Source organism: Xenopus laevis, chromosome 7S (assembly GCF_017654675.1).
Source record: "Xenopus laevis strain J_2021 chromosome 7S, Xenopus_laevis_v10.1, whole genome shotgun sequence".
Lineage (NCBI taxonomy): Eukaryota > Metazoa > Chordata > Amphibia > Anura > Pipidae > Xenopus > Xenopus laevis.
Window position 1 is genome coordinate 17,505,672 of NC_054384.1, and position 20,561 is coordinate 17,526,232.

The window sequence follows — 20,561 nt, forward strand, 5'->3', positions numbered from 1 at the left end:
GGGTGCCAAATTTTTCTTGACAAATTTTTGATGCATGACAAATCTTTTCACCCATTAGAGCCTATGAGCGTCATTTTGGTCGCTCATTCCCATTCCAGGCATTTTGTGCAAGGCAACCTGCATTTGTTTTGTTTTTTTGCATCTGATTTTTTTTGCATCTGATTTTTTTTTGCATCTGATTTTTTTTGCATCATGTTGTGTTGCACCTGCTTTTGGCACGTACATGTGTCCCTGTGTGTACAGGCCCCTTCAGAAGAATTGACTGTAATAAATGAGCTTTCTGGTCTGTACAAGGCACAACCAATACTTTGTAAGGACGATTGACTTTCAGTATACAGCTTTTTGGGTACAGTGTTTGTAATCAGTATATTATAATAATTGTACAGTTGTACTCAGCTTATGTTTCGCTTGCAAATGATTCAGTTGTTTGTCCAATTCTCCCTGTCCCATAGTGCTTTTTGTACTGTATATAAAAGGGACCTTAACACTCAATTCACTCACAATACGACTTTTCACGTACAATGTCTTTTTGTCCTCATCAAATCGTATTCAGAATATTCTGCAAAGTAGCTTTTCATGTGTAGAAAGATGCTCTTTAGGGTCAGGCCACACAAACGCCTTCCCTGAACTCTGCACCGACTAAAATGAAAAAACGCCAGTGCTAATCATATGCGGCGATTCAGTTTCAGAGTAATCACATGCAACGATACGTTTTCCGAAGTCGCCTGAAGTTTCCTCGTGAGGCAACTTCGGGCGACTTCAGAAAAAGAATCACCACATGTGATTAGCGCCGGCGTTTTTTCATTTTAGCCAGCGCAAAGTTCAAGTAACTTACACTTGAGATTCGTCTACTTTTAGGGGCATAAAATCACTCAGCAGTCCGGTAGGAGTATTGGAGCTGAGAAAAGGTTTTGATTTTTGTAACTACAACTGACATTAAGTCCTTTGTGTTTTTCAATGCCTCTGTGATTCACATAATGACGCGTTGGTTTATAATGATAAAGAGCTGTAGGTGACATTTCTTCTTTACAAGTTCAAGGGGCACATTTTTTATTTGAAACGTATGGAGTTATTATAGCATCAAATTGTGCATGGAGAGATACATATTCACTGTGATATACAGCATCAAATACAAGTATGGGACCTGTTATCCAGAATGCTTGGGACATTCGCCAGGTGTAGTTTCGCCAGCGCTCCGCAAATTCACTAAAATCCGAAGTTGCGCACAGGGGTAGCGCTAAGTGAAGCGAAGTTACGCTAGCGAAGGTTAATTTGCATACGGCGCCATATTCAAATTTCAATGGAGGAATACGTATCAGCACTACAAATGCCTAGAAAACCTTCAAAACATCAAATAAAAATTTTATTTTGCCCTACACATGTGCCCACTGTATAGGTAAGTTGCAATGAGTCAGGAAATGTAGGGGGGAAGGAGGGGAGCCCTAAAATTTTTTTCGATCTTTTTCAGCCTATCACCATAATGTAGAAAACACGCCAGCGTTTTTTGGGACTTAGAAGAAATTTTGACTTTTTTTGAAGCAATCCCTATCTACTCTATTGCGCTTCGCCTGGTCTGAGGTGACGAAGGAAGTCTAGCGTAAAAGGTAGCGTTCAGTACACTGCGCGCGTTAGTGAATTTGCGTAGTTATGTCCGTAGCGAAAATTCACCAGGCGTAAGGGTGCGAAGTAACACTAGCGAATCTACGCCAGCGTTCGTTAGTGAATTTGCGAAGTAACGAAAATGCCCAACGCTAGCGAATTGACGCTAGTGTTCGGCGCTTCGGCGCTTAGTGAATTTGCCCCATGGTGTTTTCCGGATAACAGATCTTTCCATAATCTTCATACCTTAAATCTACTAGAAAATCTTTTAAGCATTAAATAAACCCAATGTACTGGTTTTATGTCCAATAAGGATTAATTATATCTTAGTTGGGATCAAGTACAAGGTACTGCTTTATTATCACAGAGAAAAAGGAAATAGTATTTAAACATTGATTATTTGGATTAAATGAGGTCTATAGGAGTAGGAGCTTTTTGCCCACACCCCCTAAATACCACATCCATTTTACAAAATGTGTTATGAAATTTGAACACATTTCTGGGAGTTTAGGGCCATGCGTGCTGAGCATGCTCAGTTTGCTCCTCTCCCCCTCCCTTTTCCCCTCTCTCTCTTTTCCACCCTGCTGTAATCTAAGCCCAGAGCTATGAGCGAGCACGGAGAGACTCAGGCAGGAAGTGATGTCACACACCAAGCTAATATGGCAGCTGTTAACAGGTATGAGTCCACCCTGCACTAAGCTTCCTTACTGGATCAAAAGCTACCCTTGTGTAGAGTAAGGAATTACATTTACTACCCCAGGCCTATGGGAACCCATTACATGGCAGGGTATAGGTACTGTATACTTCCTGACAATACCCATGGATTGCCCTTGCATCCTGTACAAAAGCAAGACCTTTAGGGTGCTGTCACACAGGGTGCTCTGTTGCTTGGTGGGAAACAGCCTCTCCAGTGGGTGATGAAGCCCCAACAAAACCTGGGGGAGGGGAAATTTCTTACCAGGCGATGACGTGTCCCATGTGACAGGGCCCTAATTGGATAAATAAGAAGATAATCACATCAAGCCATATCTTGCTTCTATTTATATGCTATAATGATGTTATGTAAAGGGTCGCTGTAGTATCTCACTGAATATATGGATGTCTGTTCCAATGAATATGAAATGTAATGTGGTGTATTTATACTGAGTTGTCTATGGACTGAATGCAGTATTCAATTTAACCACAAGGTGGGGATCTAAGATAAGTAGTAAAAATGAATGTTCATATGATCACTGGGGATCAGACCTGTCATTTCCATATTCTTTTTTGCTTTGTTCTTTTTGGATTTAGAACTTTTTTTTATATATAGATGTTGTTTGGTTATAAGTGACTGGTGACATGCCGAGCCCTATTTGTCAACAGTCTCATATAAGTATTTTTTTTTTTAACCACAAAAAAAACTCACTTTCTCTAAAACCACAAATGCCCTGGAATTTATTAAATCTTCACATATTAAATTATTAGATCTGAATATAAAAAGCACAAATGGAATAAACCAAACAATCTGGGGGGGGAACAAATACCTCTAAAAAAATCCACCGCAACAAAAAGACCATAAGAGAAAAATGCCCATTGAATTTAATGCATTTGGACAAAAAAGTCACCAGGACAAAAAAAAGTCGCCACAAGAAAAACGCCAATTTACTTTAATGCATTTGGAGTGAGAAAAATTTGTCGCACAAATTTGTCCCAAATTTTTCGGCGAAGTGTAACGAGACATTTTCACTCATCACATCTCAGGGTGCAGATAACAATATATAAATAAGCACAAGCCACGAGTGAAGCATTCTGAAAGTATTTATTAAAATACAAACATATTCATGATGCCATTCCATTCAATGTAAAAGGTCACTATTATTAAATGCCATAGTCTACCGATTCTGGATTTCCCTGGAGGTAAAGTTTAAAGAAACCTTCTAGAACCTCTGGCTTAGTAATTGTTGCCTGGACTGCTGGATCCTTCAACATGAGCTGGTACCACTGGTGGAGGTGAGGGGTTTTATCCAAACAGCTAAGGGAGGGAAAGAGAAAGCGACAGTGAGCCATTGGATCCAAGTTTTATACTGTATACCCCATATATATATATATATATATATATATATATATATATATATATATATATATATATATATATATATATATATATATATACATACACACACTGTACACACACACTCCCACCCCCCGGTATCCTTACCTATACTACGCAGAAACCCTAACCCTAACTCTGCTGTTGTTTCATATGAGCTCTTGGCTATACACAACCCAAGACACTCACCACTGGTGGCACTAGAGCTGTGTTTTTCAGTCTTTATCAGGCCTAGTATGACTTCAAGGGGTTCACAATAAGGTTATAGACCCATATAAACATCCCTGCCACTCAGTCCTACTTCCATAAATATCAATGAGACATAACTGTTCATCTCCAGATCTCAATCTGATGTTCCATCTGGGCTTCCATGAGTATCTAAGGCAGTAATCCCTAACCAGTAGCTCATGAGCAACACGTTGCTCTCCAACCTCTTGGATGTTGCTCCCAGTGGCCTCAAAGCAGGAGCTTATTTTTGAATTCCAGTCTTTTAAGCAAGTTTTAATTGCATAAAAACCAGGTGCACTGCCAAACAGAGCCTCAATCTTGATTGACAATCCACATAGGGGCTACTTAATGGCCTTATGACTTATTTGGCACCCCAAGAAAAATTTTCATGCTAGTGTTGCTCCCCAACTCCTTTTACTTTTGAATGTTGCTCACGGGTTCAAATGGTTGGGGATCCATGATCTAAGGGCATTCTACCCAAATCTATTAACTGAAAAACATGGTTTGAACTGTGTGACTGTGACATCACTGCATATGTCATGCACGTTGCTAGTTGGTAATCAGTTTGACGTTTGTTTAGTTGTCATGAGAAGAAAATATGTTTACTACTAATCTAGTAACCCCTAGCACCAATCAGCAGGTAGCATTTACTGAAAATTCTGATTGGATGTTATGGGTTATACTCAGGGCCGGGCCAAGGCATTTTGGCACCCTAGGCAGGGGCATCAATCAGTGCCCCCCATCCGTTCCTGCATTATTATTTCCCACCTTACCAATCATATAGCCCCTGTACCTGTGCCAGCACCTATCATATTGCCCCCATTTGCACCTGTGCCAATGGCAGTCAGTCCCTCAGATTGCCCCCAACTTGTACATTGTGCCAGCATAAGCCAAAAATCCATCATTTTGCCCCTAATTTGTACCTGTGCCAGCAGGAGCCAAAAATTCATCATATTGCTTCAAACATCTGTGTAGCTGTGCCAGCAGCTACCATATTGCCCCATATACCTGAGCCAGCAGCAGCCAATCTCTCATATTGCCCCCGATCTGTACCTGTGCCAGCAGGAGCCAAAAATCCATAATATTGCCCCTAATCATCTATCTGTGCAAGCAGCAGCCAAGATATTGGCCACAAATATGTACCTGTGCCAGCAGCTGCTAAGAGAGAGCTGGGGAGTGCTTCTGCCTGCAGTACGAATCATGGGCAAGAAGGGATTGGAACAGATGGTTTATAAAATTGAAAAACTATAAAAGGCCAAGCAAACCAGGGTTTGAAAAAAATAAAGAACATTTTTCCCTTAAAAGTGCGCCCCCCCAATACTAGAAGTCAAATATCTCAGTTTCTTCAATTGTAAAATGTTCATGGGGGGGGGTTATCTGCCATTCCCAAGACAATGGGCTTTTTATTTCTTCTTTTTCTTTTAAGAATGTCTATGCGTCCACTGGCTTAGTTAGTGATAGTTCGTTAGTTTCTATTTTATTTGACATATTACTTCATTGTAAATTATACATTCTGTTTAATATGTCATTGTATTAATCTTTTTATTCTGCATACTATTTGTTATCATATTGATTTTTATAGTTTATCGTGAAAACCAAATAAAATATTTCAAACAAAAGTGCGCCCCCATCATGATTGCACCCTAGGCGGGCGCCTACTCTGCCTACCCCTAGTTCTGGCCGTGGTTATACTAGACCTGTGCAAACTCTGGACCTTTTATTGCAATTACCTGTATGTGTAAAGATATACAGTAGAACCCCAATTTTAGGGCAATGGATTTGACTTTTTCCTAGAATTGATGCCATTTTGTCCCAGTCCTGTAAAGGCAAATTGTGTTTTCTATTTCCTGGATTTTACCATTTAACAAGGTCCATGGAAAATGTCAAATTGGGGTTCTACAGTATTTCATTGTGTAGGGGAAGAAGATTTGCTATGTCGGGTAGTAAGAATAATCCTTAATAAGAATTCTGTATTCAGAAACTATAGCTGTCTCAATTCATACAGTCTCTCTGAAGAGAGACAGTCCTGAAGCATGTGTTTATCATCAGGTTATACAAAATGTTCAGCTGCTGTAAGAGAGATTTTGGCACACAATACTCCTATATCAGCAGTGGCTACTGACTTTTTGCCTACAGCAGATTAACACAGGAACTAAATGTTTATTCTGTTATTTCTCTTACTCTTCCACTCCAAAAATGCCAAATCGTTCAAAAATGGGCCACATCATGTAGTCAGCCATAGAGACGCTGCTGCCACCAATGTAAGGAGTGTTCAGTTTAGCCACGATCTGAGAATACATAAGGAAATAATCATTAGTACCAATGTCTACACCAAAATCCAAACCCCCCCTCATCATAAGTAACTACTGTATACAGGAAGCTAAATAGGTTTGTTTTACAAGAATTTCATTAAATCAGCATTGGCTTTATAAAGGTGGAACAATAAAATCAGTATTATAGTTCTGACCCAAAATGTAGTTTGCCATCCATCATATAGATTTCTACTGGGAGATGTTTGGCTAGCCTTCTGAAAAGCTCCTATTTATAGTCGGCTACATGGATGAATGCATCTGTTCAGGAACAAGCAGCCTAACAAACGCTTATTCAAATCAATTTAATACAGAATACTCTCTTTTTTCTTGAAGCATGTGTGTGACATTCCCATTAAGAAGAAGCCCACCGATAAAATCATGGAATTAAAAACTATTTTGTGCACAGATATCTTTTTTCCTAACTCAATGCACCAATATGCCTCTTTCTCCTGATTTGCAGAATAAGGAGCAAAATGTAGTAAATTCACAAGTGCAACCCTGTATTATAAGACAGTAACTGTTGTCCTTATGAGCAATTTCACATAAACAAAAGAATCAATCAGTCCAACCAAAAAGAGCACTGGAAGCAGAGAATGAAGTTTCATTATCTATCTGAATAGATCGCCTGCTACAGGTGGCCATACACTGGCAGATTTAAGATGGATATTCAGGTTCTTTAGATCAATTCTGCAGTTTATCTGCCCATGTATGGGGCCTTCTGTTGGGCCCACCCGACTGATATCTGGCCAAAAATTAGCCAGATGATGATGACCAGGCAGGTTTGATTTTGCCATTAGATCGAGGACTGCAATGGCTTATTGATGTTGTCCTTGCTCTGACTGCCACTTTAACCTCCACCGTAACCCAATTGTTTGGCCCTATGGCCAATGACTGCATTAAGCCCAATATCTCCCATCTTAGGTGGGCATATGGGAGGAAAGATCTGCTTGTTTGGCGACCTCCCAAACAAAGGGATCATATAGCGTACAGTAGCTAAATACCCTGGATAAAAGAAAAGCAAATATAAATAGCAAATTAATTTCATATGCTGTCAGAGGAAAATGGGAGGTGGACATCCTGCAACAAGTTGTGACTTTAAAGGAATGTCGTAATACATATTGGGGCCTTGGCATGTCCTTGATCCACCAAACTCCTTCCTCCCCCAAATCCGGATATCACTGTCCCTTCTTCATCTATTCAGGTCTCCTTCTTTGTCTGGGGCCTTAAATGGCACCTGTTGGGCAAAATTATCCCCAACCAAAGGTGCAGTCTAATAGATCGCTAGGACACTCGCACCAGGAGGGAGTTCTCGGTTTGAGTACCCATGTTGGGGCACACACATGCGCATAATGAACAAGTTCCACGATCTCATTATGCTCATGTGCGTGATATTGGAAACGCATTTTCACATGCGCTTTGACTTACATGGCCACTCACACCGGGAGCTCCCTTCCACTGTGAGTTTCCTAGCTATATTATGAAAATGTATAAAAGATTATAGTAATGTCACCTGATCAAATTGAATCAGCTTCTCCAGGAACTCCTTCTTTATCGCTGATGTGTCTTCATTATTTTTTTTTGCCCCCACAATTTTAAACAACAAACTTGAAGCCTAAAGAGGAGAGTGAGATTAGCGAGTTGTCGCAGTGGGAGCATATATTAGTAATATAAAGATTGTAAGTGTGGATTTATTTTGTACAGATTGAAAGGAACAATAACCCATAAAGGCCTAATATTACTGCATAAAAGGTCCAGAAAAAAAGCACCAATTTTTAAAACGAAAGAGGATATAAAGCTTTCATAGCGGTCTTTGCCCAAATGCTGGGTGCTGTAGGGTAGCAGTATCAGAACTGTATTCCGAAAGCCTCAGTGCTCAGTAAAACTTGTCCCAATGTCCCCAGGACCTTCTTATGAAAACACTCCCTGCTCTGTGTGTTCCCAGCTTCTATTGAAAGGAGGCAGCCACTACTTGCTACATTTATGGAGAGGACCCCTGATGTCTCCATAGGTTATTTTTGCCCCCGTTTGTGCTGCTACCCATTGTTGACATTATCAGGCAGTGTCATCATTGAGGTAGTGATCCAATTTGCCATGGAGCAGGAGTGCTGTCTTAGTTTTACTGCGGACCATAGAGGAAGTCCAGAAATCAACCCAGCAGGAGACTGGATATTATGCCCAGAGAAAGAGAGAGGGAAGCCCACTACAATCGATGTCTCCTCTAGTAAGAACAAAACACAGAGGAATGTACCTGCCCATGCTGAGCTTAGTCAGAAAGAAAAATCTGGAAAAGCAACAACTGTGGGACCTAGTTCTTCAGAGTTCTGGAGAATGGACATTGATGGAAAAGCTGCATTTTGCCTTTAACATTCCCACCCAGAGCCTATTGTGGGGACTGTTTATTTAGCTGGTCTGCGTTAATCAGTCTGTTTACTTTACTTTCAGCCACCCATCGATCTTAATGCACACTTATTTTTATTTTTATTGCATTTTAAACAGTTTATTGAACATAATTTAGTACATAACAAAGTTTTTCTTATGGATGTTTACATAACATGAAAATGCATAGATGTTATCAATAAAAGTACATTCTATATTGACCATTGCCTTTGTATTATTGGGGGGGAGGGGGAAGAACAAAAATAAAAAGGAGGGGGGAAGGGGAGAATCGACGGGGAGAGTGGCACATGTCGGGGGCTGTGTTTTACAGTCGTCTGAAAATTAAAAAAAAAAACAAACACAAACTTAAAGGGATCCTGTCATCAGAAAACATGTTTTTTTCAAAACACATCAGTTAATAGTGCTGCTCCAGCAGACTTCTGCACTGAAATCCATTTCTCAAAAGAGCAAACAGATTTTTTTATATTCAATTTTGAAATCTGACATGGGGCTAGACATTTTGTCAATTTCCCAGCTGTCCCTGGCCATGTGACTTGTGCCTGCTATGAGAGAAATGCTTTCTGGCAGGCTGCTGTTTTTCCTTCTCAATGTAACTGAATGTGTCACAGTGGGACATGGGATTTTACTATTGAGTGTTGTTCTTAGATCTACCAGGCAGTTGTTATCTTGTGTTATGGAGTTGCTATCTGGTTACCTTCCCATTGTTCTTTTGTTAGGCTGCTGGGGGGGGGGAGGGAGGGGGGAGATATCACTCCAACTTGCAGTACAGCAGTAAAGAGTGATTGAAGTTTATCAGAGCACAAGTCACATGACTTGGGGCAGCAGGGAAATTGACAATATGCCTAGCCCCATGTCAGATTCCACAATTGAATTCAACAAAATCTGTTTGCTCTTTTGAGAAATGGATTTCAGTGCAGAATTCTGCCGGTGCAGTACTATTAACTAATTCATTTTGAAGAAAAAAATTTTCCCATGACAGTAACCCTTTAAACACAGGATGGTGCCTCTTTTTTAGCCTCTTTTTATTTGACAACATTCACTGTTGCTTTATAGGTGTGCTAGTCTTTTGTATATCTTGTGGGACTTTGCACCCCTATAGGTGGGAGCACTGTGCATGTGAGAGTCAGGTTTCCAAGTGTCTCCAACTAATGTCAGAGGTAACCACCATATTAACTGACTGCCAGGATATAGGAGTCCCAGGTAAGCTTAATTCAATCGTTACTATTCAGTAAAATGCACCTTTCTGATAACTGTAATAATATTATATACATGTTCAATACCTTGGAAAAATGTTCCAGCAACATCTTCTGTTGGGCATTTTGAAATGGGTCCTCCGGAGTGAGTTTCTTCCCAGGAAACACCTCATCCAGATAATCACATACAATCGCAGATTCATAGATCAGCTGCCCCTTGCTGGTCTCAATAGCTGGTACCAAACCAAATGGGCTTTTCTCAAAGAACCAGTCAGGCTTGTTCAGTGTATTGACAAATACAACTTCATGCCTTAAAAGAAAAAAAAAGAAAATATTTATATATAGACTGAATGGGTGCAACGTCGATTCTGCACCTCTCCCTTCTGCCCCTCCCCCACCACAAGCCTCCTATCCCAAATAATGCATACACACCACTGGTTTGGAAAGAGATGGCCACAGTTGTTTATTTAAACACAGTAATAAAATAATTAACATGTATAACATTTTAACCTTTTATATAACAAATCTTTCAACCTTTATCATATTATCCCCCCCACCCGGGGGGAGAGGGGAATGGGGGTGTACACCAACTGCCAAGAATGGTTCCTGTTCCATTTCTCCCAATCCCTAAACCGGACTGCCTACCTTCCCATGAGGACCCTGGCCTACCAGGCTACTTCCACTCACTATGAAATACCCCCCCTGTTACTTCCCCTGGGGGTCCTTGCAAAGGTACCCTCCACAACTGCGACAGAATCCAAGATTTTACAGAGAGGGAGGGCGGGATGCTGCGTCCTGCTTCCTCCACGTCCCGGCACCGAATGGTAAGTATTACCGCTGCTATTACCGCTGCTCCTGCCCCTGAACACTTGCCCGGGACCCGCCAGCCAATCAAAACCTGAAATATTAAAAAGGGGCGGGGATAGTTGCGCTCCTAAGCCCCGTCAAGACCCTGTTACCCCTATACGGGCCATGGGGTCCCAGAACAGTGGTTGCTGGGGAAGTGAAAAGGTGGAGAACACCTATCAGCAGGTAGCATTTACTAGTTACCTGTTTGACATCTTGTTGGAGCTACTGGACCTGGTTAAATGCTGCACTTGTTATTACATTCTCCTACTACCTGTATTATTTGTCACCTGAGAAAGAGACATTTCACAAACATCAAGGCATATTTCAGCTGGCACTCAAGATGGACCACTATGTTGATTAAAGGATAAGAAAATGCTTATTCAGTAGGGGGTGCCAATATATTAGGTTAAGTATATCGTAAGTTATTCCCAGGGACGTTGCTCCTTTTTTGGAAAAGGAGACTTGCCTTGAACATGAGCAGAATGTGAAATACAAAATACTAAAATGCAAGGAATCCCTTGGAATAGAAGTAAAATGGAGTTGTAGCAAAAGTCGGTGTTAAAGGGATACTTTCATGGGAAAACATGTTTTTATTTTTCCAAAATGCATCAGTTAATAGTGTGGATTCAACAGACTTCTGCACAGAAATCCATTTTTCAAAAGAGCAAACTGTTTTTTTTTATATTTAATTTTGAAATCTGACATGGGGTCAGACATATTGTAAGTTTTCCCCTGTGCCCCCAGCCATGTGACTTGTGCTCGGATAAATTGCAGTCACTTTTTACTGCTGCCCTGCAAGTTGGAGTGATATCAATAATCTCCCATTCCCCCCAGCAGCAGAACAATGGGAAAGTAACCAGATAACAGCTCACTGGTAGATATAGGAACAGCACACAATAGTAAAAATCCATGTCCCTCTGAGACACCTTCAGTTACATTGAGAAGGAGAAACAATAGCCTGTCAGAAAGTAGTTCCTGACTCTGCACATGACCAGGCAAAATGACCTGAGACGGCTGCCTGCACACCAATATCACAACTACAAATTACACTTGTTGGGTTAGGAATTAAATTTTACATGGTAGAGTTAATTATTTGCAGTGTAAACAGTATAATTTAGAAATAAAAACTACAATATAGAAATATTGTCAGAATCCCTTTAACTTTCTAAAAAAAAAAGCCACCAGCCCTATTGTATGCAATAAGCCCACTTGCACTTGGTTGTTCTGACTCCTAATTAGTATAGTAGTACAGTATGGGAAAACATAGTATAGTAGTATAGTATGGGAAAACATAGTATAGTAGTACAGTATGGGAAAACATAGTATAGTAGTACAGTATGGGAAAACATAGTATAGTAGTATAGTATGGGAAAACACCCAGTGACTATACACGGTGTAGTATTCCAATCACCAAACATGTAAGGAACATATTAAATGAATATAAATATAGTTAGAGTTTTGCACTTACTTGATTCCTTTGGCAACCAAGACAAGTTTTGCCCTCTGTGCAAATGGGCAGAATCTCATCAGGTAGGCACGAATTGATCCATCAGGTACTGGGCCTGGAGCAGGGCTGCCTAAAAAGTTTTTGATCAGTAAATTAAAATGTATAGCTCTTGTCCTCCTGTGCATTATATTATAAGCATATTAGGTTATGAGACACTTTTCACTTTTATTTTTTTGTTACTACTGGCCCTGTAGCACCAAAGTTGAAGTACAACACCAGCATCTGTCTTCAGCCAAAGTCAGTACATGTGACTGATAGATGTCTTTAGGAGGTGTCACATATAATTCCCCATAGAATTCACTTGGACAACTGACCTGCCAGTCTATTGCCAGTACTACCATCTAGTTTAGGGACCACATCCCTGAGAGGCTTTCATTGGAAGGGTTTAATTTCAATGAGGGGCTCCTGATTGGCGAGACTGTTCCTTCACAATTACTTTCTCCTATGGGTAATGGTGTATAATGCACTGTACCTGAATTTTTCATACTGTTGTTCAATATATTACCTCTCCAGATTAAGAACCACTTGGGCCTACATTAACTTTGATAAAGAAATAAATCTAAGTGCCATCGTTCACTCCACACTCCTCTGCGAGGGCTGCGAAAGGGAAAATGCAATATGCAGTGTTCTGCCATACTACAGCTGGGCAAAGAGGGGATTTAGGGGGTTATTTACTAAATTCCGAATGCAAAAATCGTGAAAAATTCGTGATTTTTTTTTTTTTTTTTTTTTTATAAAATCTGACTTTTAAAAAAATCACAAATGTTTCAGAATTTATTAAACCCTGAAGATGGAAAAGACTGAATTAGAAAATCCGGCATCTAAGACATGTCGAGGTTGCATAGCAGTCAATTGGAGAAGTCCCTATGATTTTTTGATTTGCGCTGGGTTTCGTGCAATACCCAAAAGTTTTTGGGCAAATATTTGAGTTTTTGGGTGAAAAATCTGAAAAAAAACGTGAAAATTTGATTTTTTTCTGCAAAGAAAATTTTCTGGAAAATGTTATAATAAATAAGCGTAAAAAACCAGAGCGGATTTGGTCGGAGTTTGTAGCAGAAAATATTGAGATAAATTCGGATAAATAATCCCCTGGGCTAAGAGGGGATTTAATGTTATCCCGCCTCCTCCATCAAGGTACATACACATGGATATAATATCATAAAGAACACACTGAATCCAAATGTTTGTGTTCCAAACATTCTACAGAAGTATAGTGGCATGTCTGTCCCATCCATACAACATCCCTTATTAAGTACTCTGTATAACCAAAATGTACATAGGGAACCCACAAAAATGAAAATAAGCAACAGCTCCAATTTATCAACTAGTGAAGGAATTCGGGGAGTTGTAGTCCCATACAGCTGAAAAAGCTAGCTCATCTATCCCATTAACAAGTTCAGTATCTCTGATGACCTAGTGCAGAACAGGCATTACCTTTAACCAAGCTCTTTGTAGATCCGGCCATTATAGGAGGCTGATGGAGAACGTAGGTAGGTAGATGGTAAGATCACCCTGCGAGGGAAAGGCAAGTACACTGGGCACCCACTTTCTGATGTGAGATACCTTCGAGCAGTACACAAATGCACACAATTACACTGATTGTGCAGCTCCTGTGGAGCCTATATGTGTGTCTGCCCTGCCTCTTTCCCTCCCTACACCACCCACCCATTGTGTAATGGGAGATTTCCTGCAGTGACTGAGCAATTCTGGGGAAGTCTATATGTGTGGTCTGCCTCCTTTCCTCTTCCATTCATGCAATATCCAACCCTAAGTAAACAATATTCTAGCGTGCCGCTCATTGGGTCTTTTGTGTCCCTTATCACTGCTATCAGTGAGCTGTAATAGGAACCAGAGGAGCTGTAACTGCCATTCCAATTACCATGGTAAAGCAATGAGTCAGCAAACCAACAATTACATAAAACCAAAAACAGAAATTGAGGTTATTAAGGGTATTGTGACTGTCGCAGTTCTCCATGAGCGCAACACTAAGGGCAAAACGAGTCATGCCCTATACCTCTCAGGAGTCAGTCTTTTTAGAGACACAAATCTATAATTATATATAAACCAGTCCCACAGGTTTTTCAACAGCAACAACTTTCTACTGATATACACACAGAAATCCACACTGAATGCTGAGAGGAGTGGAAAGGATAACAAAGATTAGAGGCCAAACCAGAATTCTAATAATGGCTGGTGGTATTTCTTTGTGTCACAGCAATGCTGTCTAGGAAATAATTTCCTTGAAATGAGCCCAGCAATGTTTTGCAATCTTGCTGGGGAATCAGGCACATGTTGCAAAAGATTTGTAGCGGCACTGGCAGCAAACTGCAAGCAGGGTCGGACTGGGTCGACGGGACACCAGGAAAAAATCCAGTGGGCCCCAGCCCTTGTGAGCCACCGCCGGCCCAGACCCGCTCCACACAGCCTGCACTCCGAAAACTCCACCTGATGTGCACTAGTATGTGCTGACGGGGGAGGGGCAGGGTATACAGAGGGGCAGAGCGGGATTTATGGCTGCGGAGGGGGTCAAGGGCCTTGATCCGATAGACCTCGTGGTCCCTGTTGGCCCAGACCCACTCCACACAGCCTGTCTGTGCTCCTGACCTCCACTCGCGCCTAGGGTTGCCACCTTTTCTGGAAAAAAAAACGGTCTTCCTATATTCTTGCAGTTTTTTCCTATTAATAACATTGGCATCAAGCATCATTTTTACCGGCCAGGTGGCAACCCTACCCCCGCCTGATCAAAGAAATGTGGAGCACAGGTAGGTGCGGGGGTGGGCTTGGAAGGAGGGCCAGAAGGGGGCCGTGGGGGGTGGCCCTGATGCAGCAGCCCCAGTGGGCCCAAACCCCCCCCTGTCCAACACTGCCTGCAAGCCACAGTAAATATCTAAGGATTATTAAAAAAAATTACTTTTTATTTTCTCTATAATAATAAAACAGTACCTTGTACTTGATCCCAACTTAGATATAATGAATCCTTGTTGAAGGTAAAACCACCTTCTTGGGTTTATTTAATGTTTATATGATTTTTGTTAGCAGACCTAAGGTAAAAAATATAACATAATCATACCAGCACTCCATTTTATTTAAAACTCATATTAGTAAAAAAAAAAAGTAAGTAATAAAAAGTAGAAATAACAATATATTTGTAACCTTTTTTAGATGGGGTCAGTGACCACCATTTAAAAACTGTAAAGAGTCAGAAGAAGAAGGCAGACAATTAAAAAAAAACTATAAAAAATAAATAATGAAGACCAATCAAAAGGTTGTTTAGAATTGGCCATTCTATAACAAACCGACAGTTAACTAAAAGACGAAGCCTTAAAGAACTGTTATCTATGTAACGTAAATGAATTAAATATTAGCATTATAGGGACTGTTTAAATGTATTCATGCTGAGAAGCAACTAGCAACACATGCTGAGTCACTAAGTCGCTAAGGACTTGTTATGTAAGAATCACAGTTATGAATGTGTTTGCAAAGTGCTGCAGAAAAGGTTAACACAATATTAATAAACATTAATAAAGAATATTAAAGTATTAACATTATTGGGATTGTTTCATTGCAAACTACATGGTAAGACTCTGCAGAAGAAATGGCTGCAATGAGTAAAGTCATGGTGTAGGTCATTGTATACTGTTATCACAGGATGAGTGTAGTAAATCTAATAGAATTAAAGTATTTAAATCATCAGGACGGTTTTACGGACAACTCAACCTACACAGAAATCTTGCTTAGAGGCAAATGCCCTGATGTTCTGTGTCACTGAGTAGAGCTTAGTAGGGGGAGAGTAGGGGCAGATTTATCAAGGGTTGAAGTGAAAAATCGAATTTTTATAATGTAAGGGGCCCATTCACTAAATTCGAGTGAAGGAATAGAATAAAAAATACTTCGAATTTCGAAGTATTTTTTTGGCTACTTTGACCATCGAATTGGCTACTTCGCCCTTCGACTGCGACTTCGAATCGAACGATTCAAACTAAAAATCGTTCGACTATTCGACCATTCGATAGTCGAAGTACTGTCTCTTTAAGAAAAAACTTCGACCCCCCTAGTTCGCCACCTAAAAGCTACAGAAGTCAATGTTAGCCTATGGGGAAGGTCCCCATAGGCTTTCCAAGTTTTTTCTGATCGAAGGATAATCCTTCGATCGATGGATTAAAATCCTTTGAATCGTTCGATCGAACGAATTGCGCAAAATCCTTCGACTTCGATATTCAAAGTCGAAGGATTTTAATTCGACAGTCGAATATCGAGGGTTAATTAACCCTCGATATTCGACCCTTAATACATCTGCCCCTTAGTGTATTTCAACTAGAGAATAGCCCAAATTCAAATCGAAGTTAAAGAAAAAACGATTTTTTTAAATAAATTTCATTTGGTCTTTTTTTATTCAAATTTCGAGGTGTTGGGGGTTTAAAAAATCTCCCATCACCTCAAAATTGATAAATCTGCCCTTGTAATATTAATTTGGTATTTTTTGGGGGTTGCTTTGTCCTTTAATCCTCAAATTGTCCTTAATCCATTAATTAATAGCTTCAAATAATCGCCAATATTCCTACAGGCACATTGGCATATATTGCTCAGTATTCCTGCAGTCATATTGGTACATTGTACTAAATATACCTGTTGCACATTCCTGCATTATCCTTTATTATCCAAAAAACCAAGAACGGATTGCACACTCAATTTACAAAAATCAAAAATGTTTATTACATCAAAAAAAAGAGAATTACAAAAATTACAAAAATAATTGGTAAGCACAACGCGTTTTGACCATAGTGGTCTTCCTCAGGGGCACAAATAATAAATAATAATTTTTGTAATTCTCTTTTTTTGATGTAATAAACATTTTTGATTTTTTTCTTGGTTATTTGTTAGTTTTGGAGACCCACATGGGGAGCCTCCTATGGATTAGCACCTCGTATTTTATTTCAAGGTGTGCGTCTTCTTACTTGATATTTTTAATGTTATCCTTTATTATCACCTGAGAACCTTTACACTGACCTGCCAAGAATCCTAACATTTATGGACTCGGTTTAAGAATGCTCAAGTCTTCTCGCTCAAGTCTTTTCGCTCAACCATTCAGGTCCCAAAACCACACAAAACTTCCTAAACCCTCTCCACAAGGCAGATTGCAGCAAGCAATCTTCCTTTTTCCCCAAGCCTCTCCAGAAAACGAATGCCCTGTGTTGGTTGGAGGGGTCGGCACCTCTACCAAAGTACTAAGAAAGGAAAGTACCAAACACTAAACTCAGGTGTAGAAGTGAGATCCCTTTCCTTTCTTATTTATCAGATTCTCATTTTAGTGGTTTTTGAGGTTTTTGAAACCACAACAAAATTTGCATTCTCTAAAACCACGAATGTCTTGGAATTTCTTAAAAGATCCGAATATAAAAAGTACTGAATGATGCACCTGAAAACCTCTAAAAAAAAAAATCTGAAAACCTCTAAAAGCCCGAACTGATAATAATTTGGGTACTTTAGGCCATGGGTAGAGGGGGTATCTCACTGTAAAAAAACCCTTCTGAATATTTAGGCGGAACCGCTTTTCTTCTAATTGGAATGGGTGACCTCGTGTCAGCTGGAAAGACCTACTGGTAAATAAAGCATTAGAGAGATTATTATATGATCCCCTTATATATTTATACATAGTCATCATATCACCCCTTAAGCGCCTCTTCTCCAGCGTGAACATCCCCAATTTGGCCAGTCTTTCCTCATAGCTAAGATTTTCAATACCTTTTACCAGCTTAGTTGCCCTTCTCTGTACCCTCTCTAATACAATAATGTCCTGTTTGAGTGATGGAGACCAAAACTGTACAGCATATTCTAGATGGGGCCTTACAAGTGCTCTATACAGTGGAAGAATGACCCCCTCCTCCCTTGACTCTATGCCCCTTTTAATACAGCTCAAGACCTTATTTGCCCTTGATGCTGCTGACTGGCATTGCTTGCTACAGCCAAGTTTATCATCTACAAGGACTCCAAGGTCCTTTTCCATAATGGATTTGCCTAGTGCAGTCCCATTAAGGGTATAAGTGGCTTGGATATTTTTACATCCCAGGTGCATGACTTTACATTTATCAACATTGAATCTCATTTGCCACTTAGCTGCCCAGATTGCCAGTTTGTCAAGATCCTGTTTAGCAAGGATGCCACATCCTCAATGGAATTTATTGGGCTGGATAGTTTTGTGTCATCTGCAAACACGGATACATTACTTACAATACCCTCCCCTAAGTCATTAATGAACAAGTTAAATAAAAGTGGACCCAATACTGAATCCTTGTTGAAGAAAACCACCTTCTTGGGTATATTTAATGTTTATATGATTTTTGTTAGCAGACCTAAGGTAAAAAATATAACATAATCATACCAGCACTCCATTTTATTTAAAACTCATATTAGTAAAAAAAAAAAAAAAAGTAAGTAATAAAAAGTAGAAATAACAATATATTTGTAGCCTTTTTTAGATGGGGTCAGTGACCACCATTTAAAAACTGTAAAGAGTCAGAAGAAGAAGGCAGACAATTAAAAAAAAACTATAAAAAATAAATAATGAAGACCAATCAAAAGGTTGCTTAGAATAGGCCATTCTATAACAAACCGACAGTTAACTAAAAGACGAACCCTTACAGAACTGTTATCTATGTAACGTAAATAAATTAAATATTAGCATTATAGGGACTGTTTAAATGTATTCATGCTGAGAAGCAACTAGCAACACATGCTGAGTCACTAAGTCGCTAAGGACTTGTTATGTAAGAATCACAGTTATGAATGTGTTTGCAAAGTGCTGCAGAATAGGTCAACACAATATTGATAAACATTAATAAAGAATATTAAAGTATTAACATTATTGGGATTGTTTCATTGCAAACTACATGGTAAGACTCCGCAGAAGAAATTGCTGCAATGAAGTAAAGTCATGGTGTAGGTCATTGTATACTGTTATCACAGGAGGAGTGTAAATAAATAGAATTAAATTGTTTAAATCATCAGGACTGTTTTACAGAAAACTCAACCTACACAGAAATCTTGCTTAGAGGCAAATGCCCTGATGTGCTGTGTCACTGAGTAGAGCTTAGTAGGGGGAGAGTAGGGGCAGATTTATCAAGGGTCGAAGGGAAAAATAGAATTTTTAAAATGTACTGTCTCTTTAAATAATTGACTTCAACTATTTGCCCTCTAAAACTTGCCAAATTTCTGTTTTGGCCTATGGGGGACCTCCTAGAACCTATTTGGAGTCATTTGGTTGACTTTGAAAAATCTACTTTAAAAATCCCTTTCCTTTCTTATTTATCAGATTCTCATTTTAGTGGTTTTTGAGGTTTTTGAAACCACAACAAAATTTGCATTCTCTAAAACCACGAATGTCTTGGAATTTCTTAAAAGATCCGAATATAAAAAGTACTGAATGATGCACCTGAAAACCTCTAAAAAAAAAAAAATCTGAAAACCTCTAAAAGCCCGAACTGATAATAATTTGGGTACTTTAGGCCATGGGTATAGGGGGTATAGGGTAGGACATGTGAGTTGGGTAGGACATGTGTGTTGGGTAGGACATGTGTGTTGGGTAGGACTTGTGTGTTGGGTAGGACATGTGTGTTGAGTAGGACTTGTGTGTTGGGTAGGACATGTGTGTTGGGTAGGACTTGTGTGTTGGGTAGGACATGTGTGTTGAGTAGGACACGTGTGTTGGGTAGTCAGCAATAAATCATCTTGCAGCAGTGATTCTGCTTTAGGAATGTTACCTTCCTTTCTCAATTATTTGTGGATTTATTTTCTTTCATGAGCATATTGGTGTCATTCATTGGTTTTTCTTATTGTATTACAAAATGCAACCCACAAAATACATTAAAGGGGTTTTTTACCTTCCAAACACTTTTTTCAGTTCAGTTGTTTTCAGATTGTTCCCCAGAAATAAAGACTTTTTTTTCAGTTACTTTCCATTATTTATTTTTTACTGATTTTACATCTAAGTATAAAGTTGAATGTCTCTGGTGTTTGAGTCTGGCAGCTCAGTAATTCAGGTGCAGACTCTAAACTGTTACAATTTTTCAGCATTTAGTTGATCCATTTTTCAGCAGCATCTTTGGAGTATTAGCAACTATTGAATCAATTCTAACAGCAGGGACAAAGATAAGAAATGTATCAACTAAATGTTTCCATTTAGAACAGTTTACAGGGTCGACGACCCCCCCTCCCAGAGCTGCTTTACAAGGTGAAAAATGACACTTTACACTTCAATATTAGAAAAACAGTGACACATAGAAAATAGAAAGTAATTGGAAAAAGTCGTTATTTCTGGTGATCTACCTGAAACCAACTAGTTGTTTGAAGGTGAACAACCCCTTTCAAGCCTTTTATTTCAGATAAAGAAT

The 20,561-nt window shown here is 39.5% G+C and overlaps 1 protein-coding gene across 2 annotated transcripts; it reads right to left on the reverse strand.

Moving 5' to 3' along the window:
* Window positions 1–3,382: 3,382 nt before the first annotated feature.
* gsto1.S (glutathione S-transferase omega 1 S homeolog) lies at window positions 3,383–13,792 on the reverse strand. Of its 2 annotated transcripts, NM_001095036.2 has the most exon segments (6): window positions 3,383–3,610; window positions 6,098–6,204; window positions 7,739–7,840; window positions 9,906–10,128; window positions 12,136–12,244; window positions 13,609–13,731. In NM_001095036.2, coding segments are annotated over 6 exon segments (726 nt in total). In that variant the 5' UTR covers window positions 13,640–13,731; the 3' UTR covers window positions 3,383–3,456.
* Window positions 13,793–20,561: the final 6,769 nt, after the last annotated feature.

Coding starts and splice junctions, on each gene's coding strand:
- gsto1.S (XM_018226992.2), bottom strand. CDS start 13,639: ATGGCCGGATCTACAAAGAGCTTGGTTAAAG. Junction 12,245..13,608: donor TACAAAGAGCTTGGTTAAAG/GTAATGCCTGTT, acceptor AAAACTTTTTAG/GCAGCCCTGCTCCAGGCCCA. Junction 10,129..12,135: donor TTGGTTGCCAAAGGAATCAA/GTAAGTGCAAAA, acceptor TTTTCTTTTAAG/GCATGAAGTTGTATTTGTCA.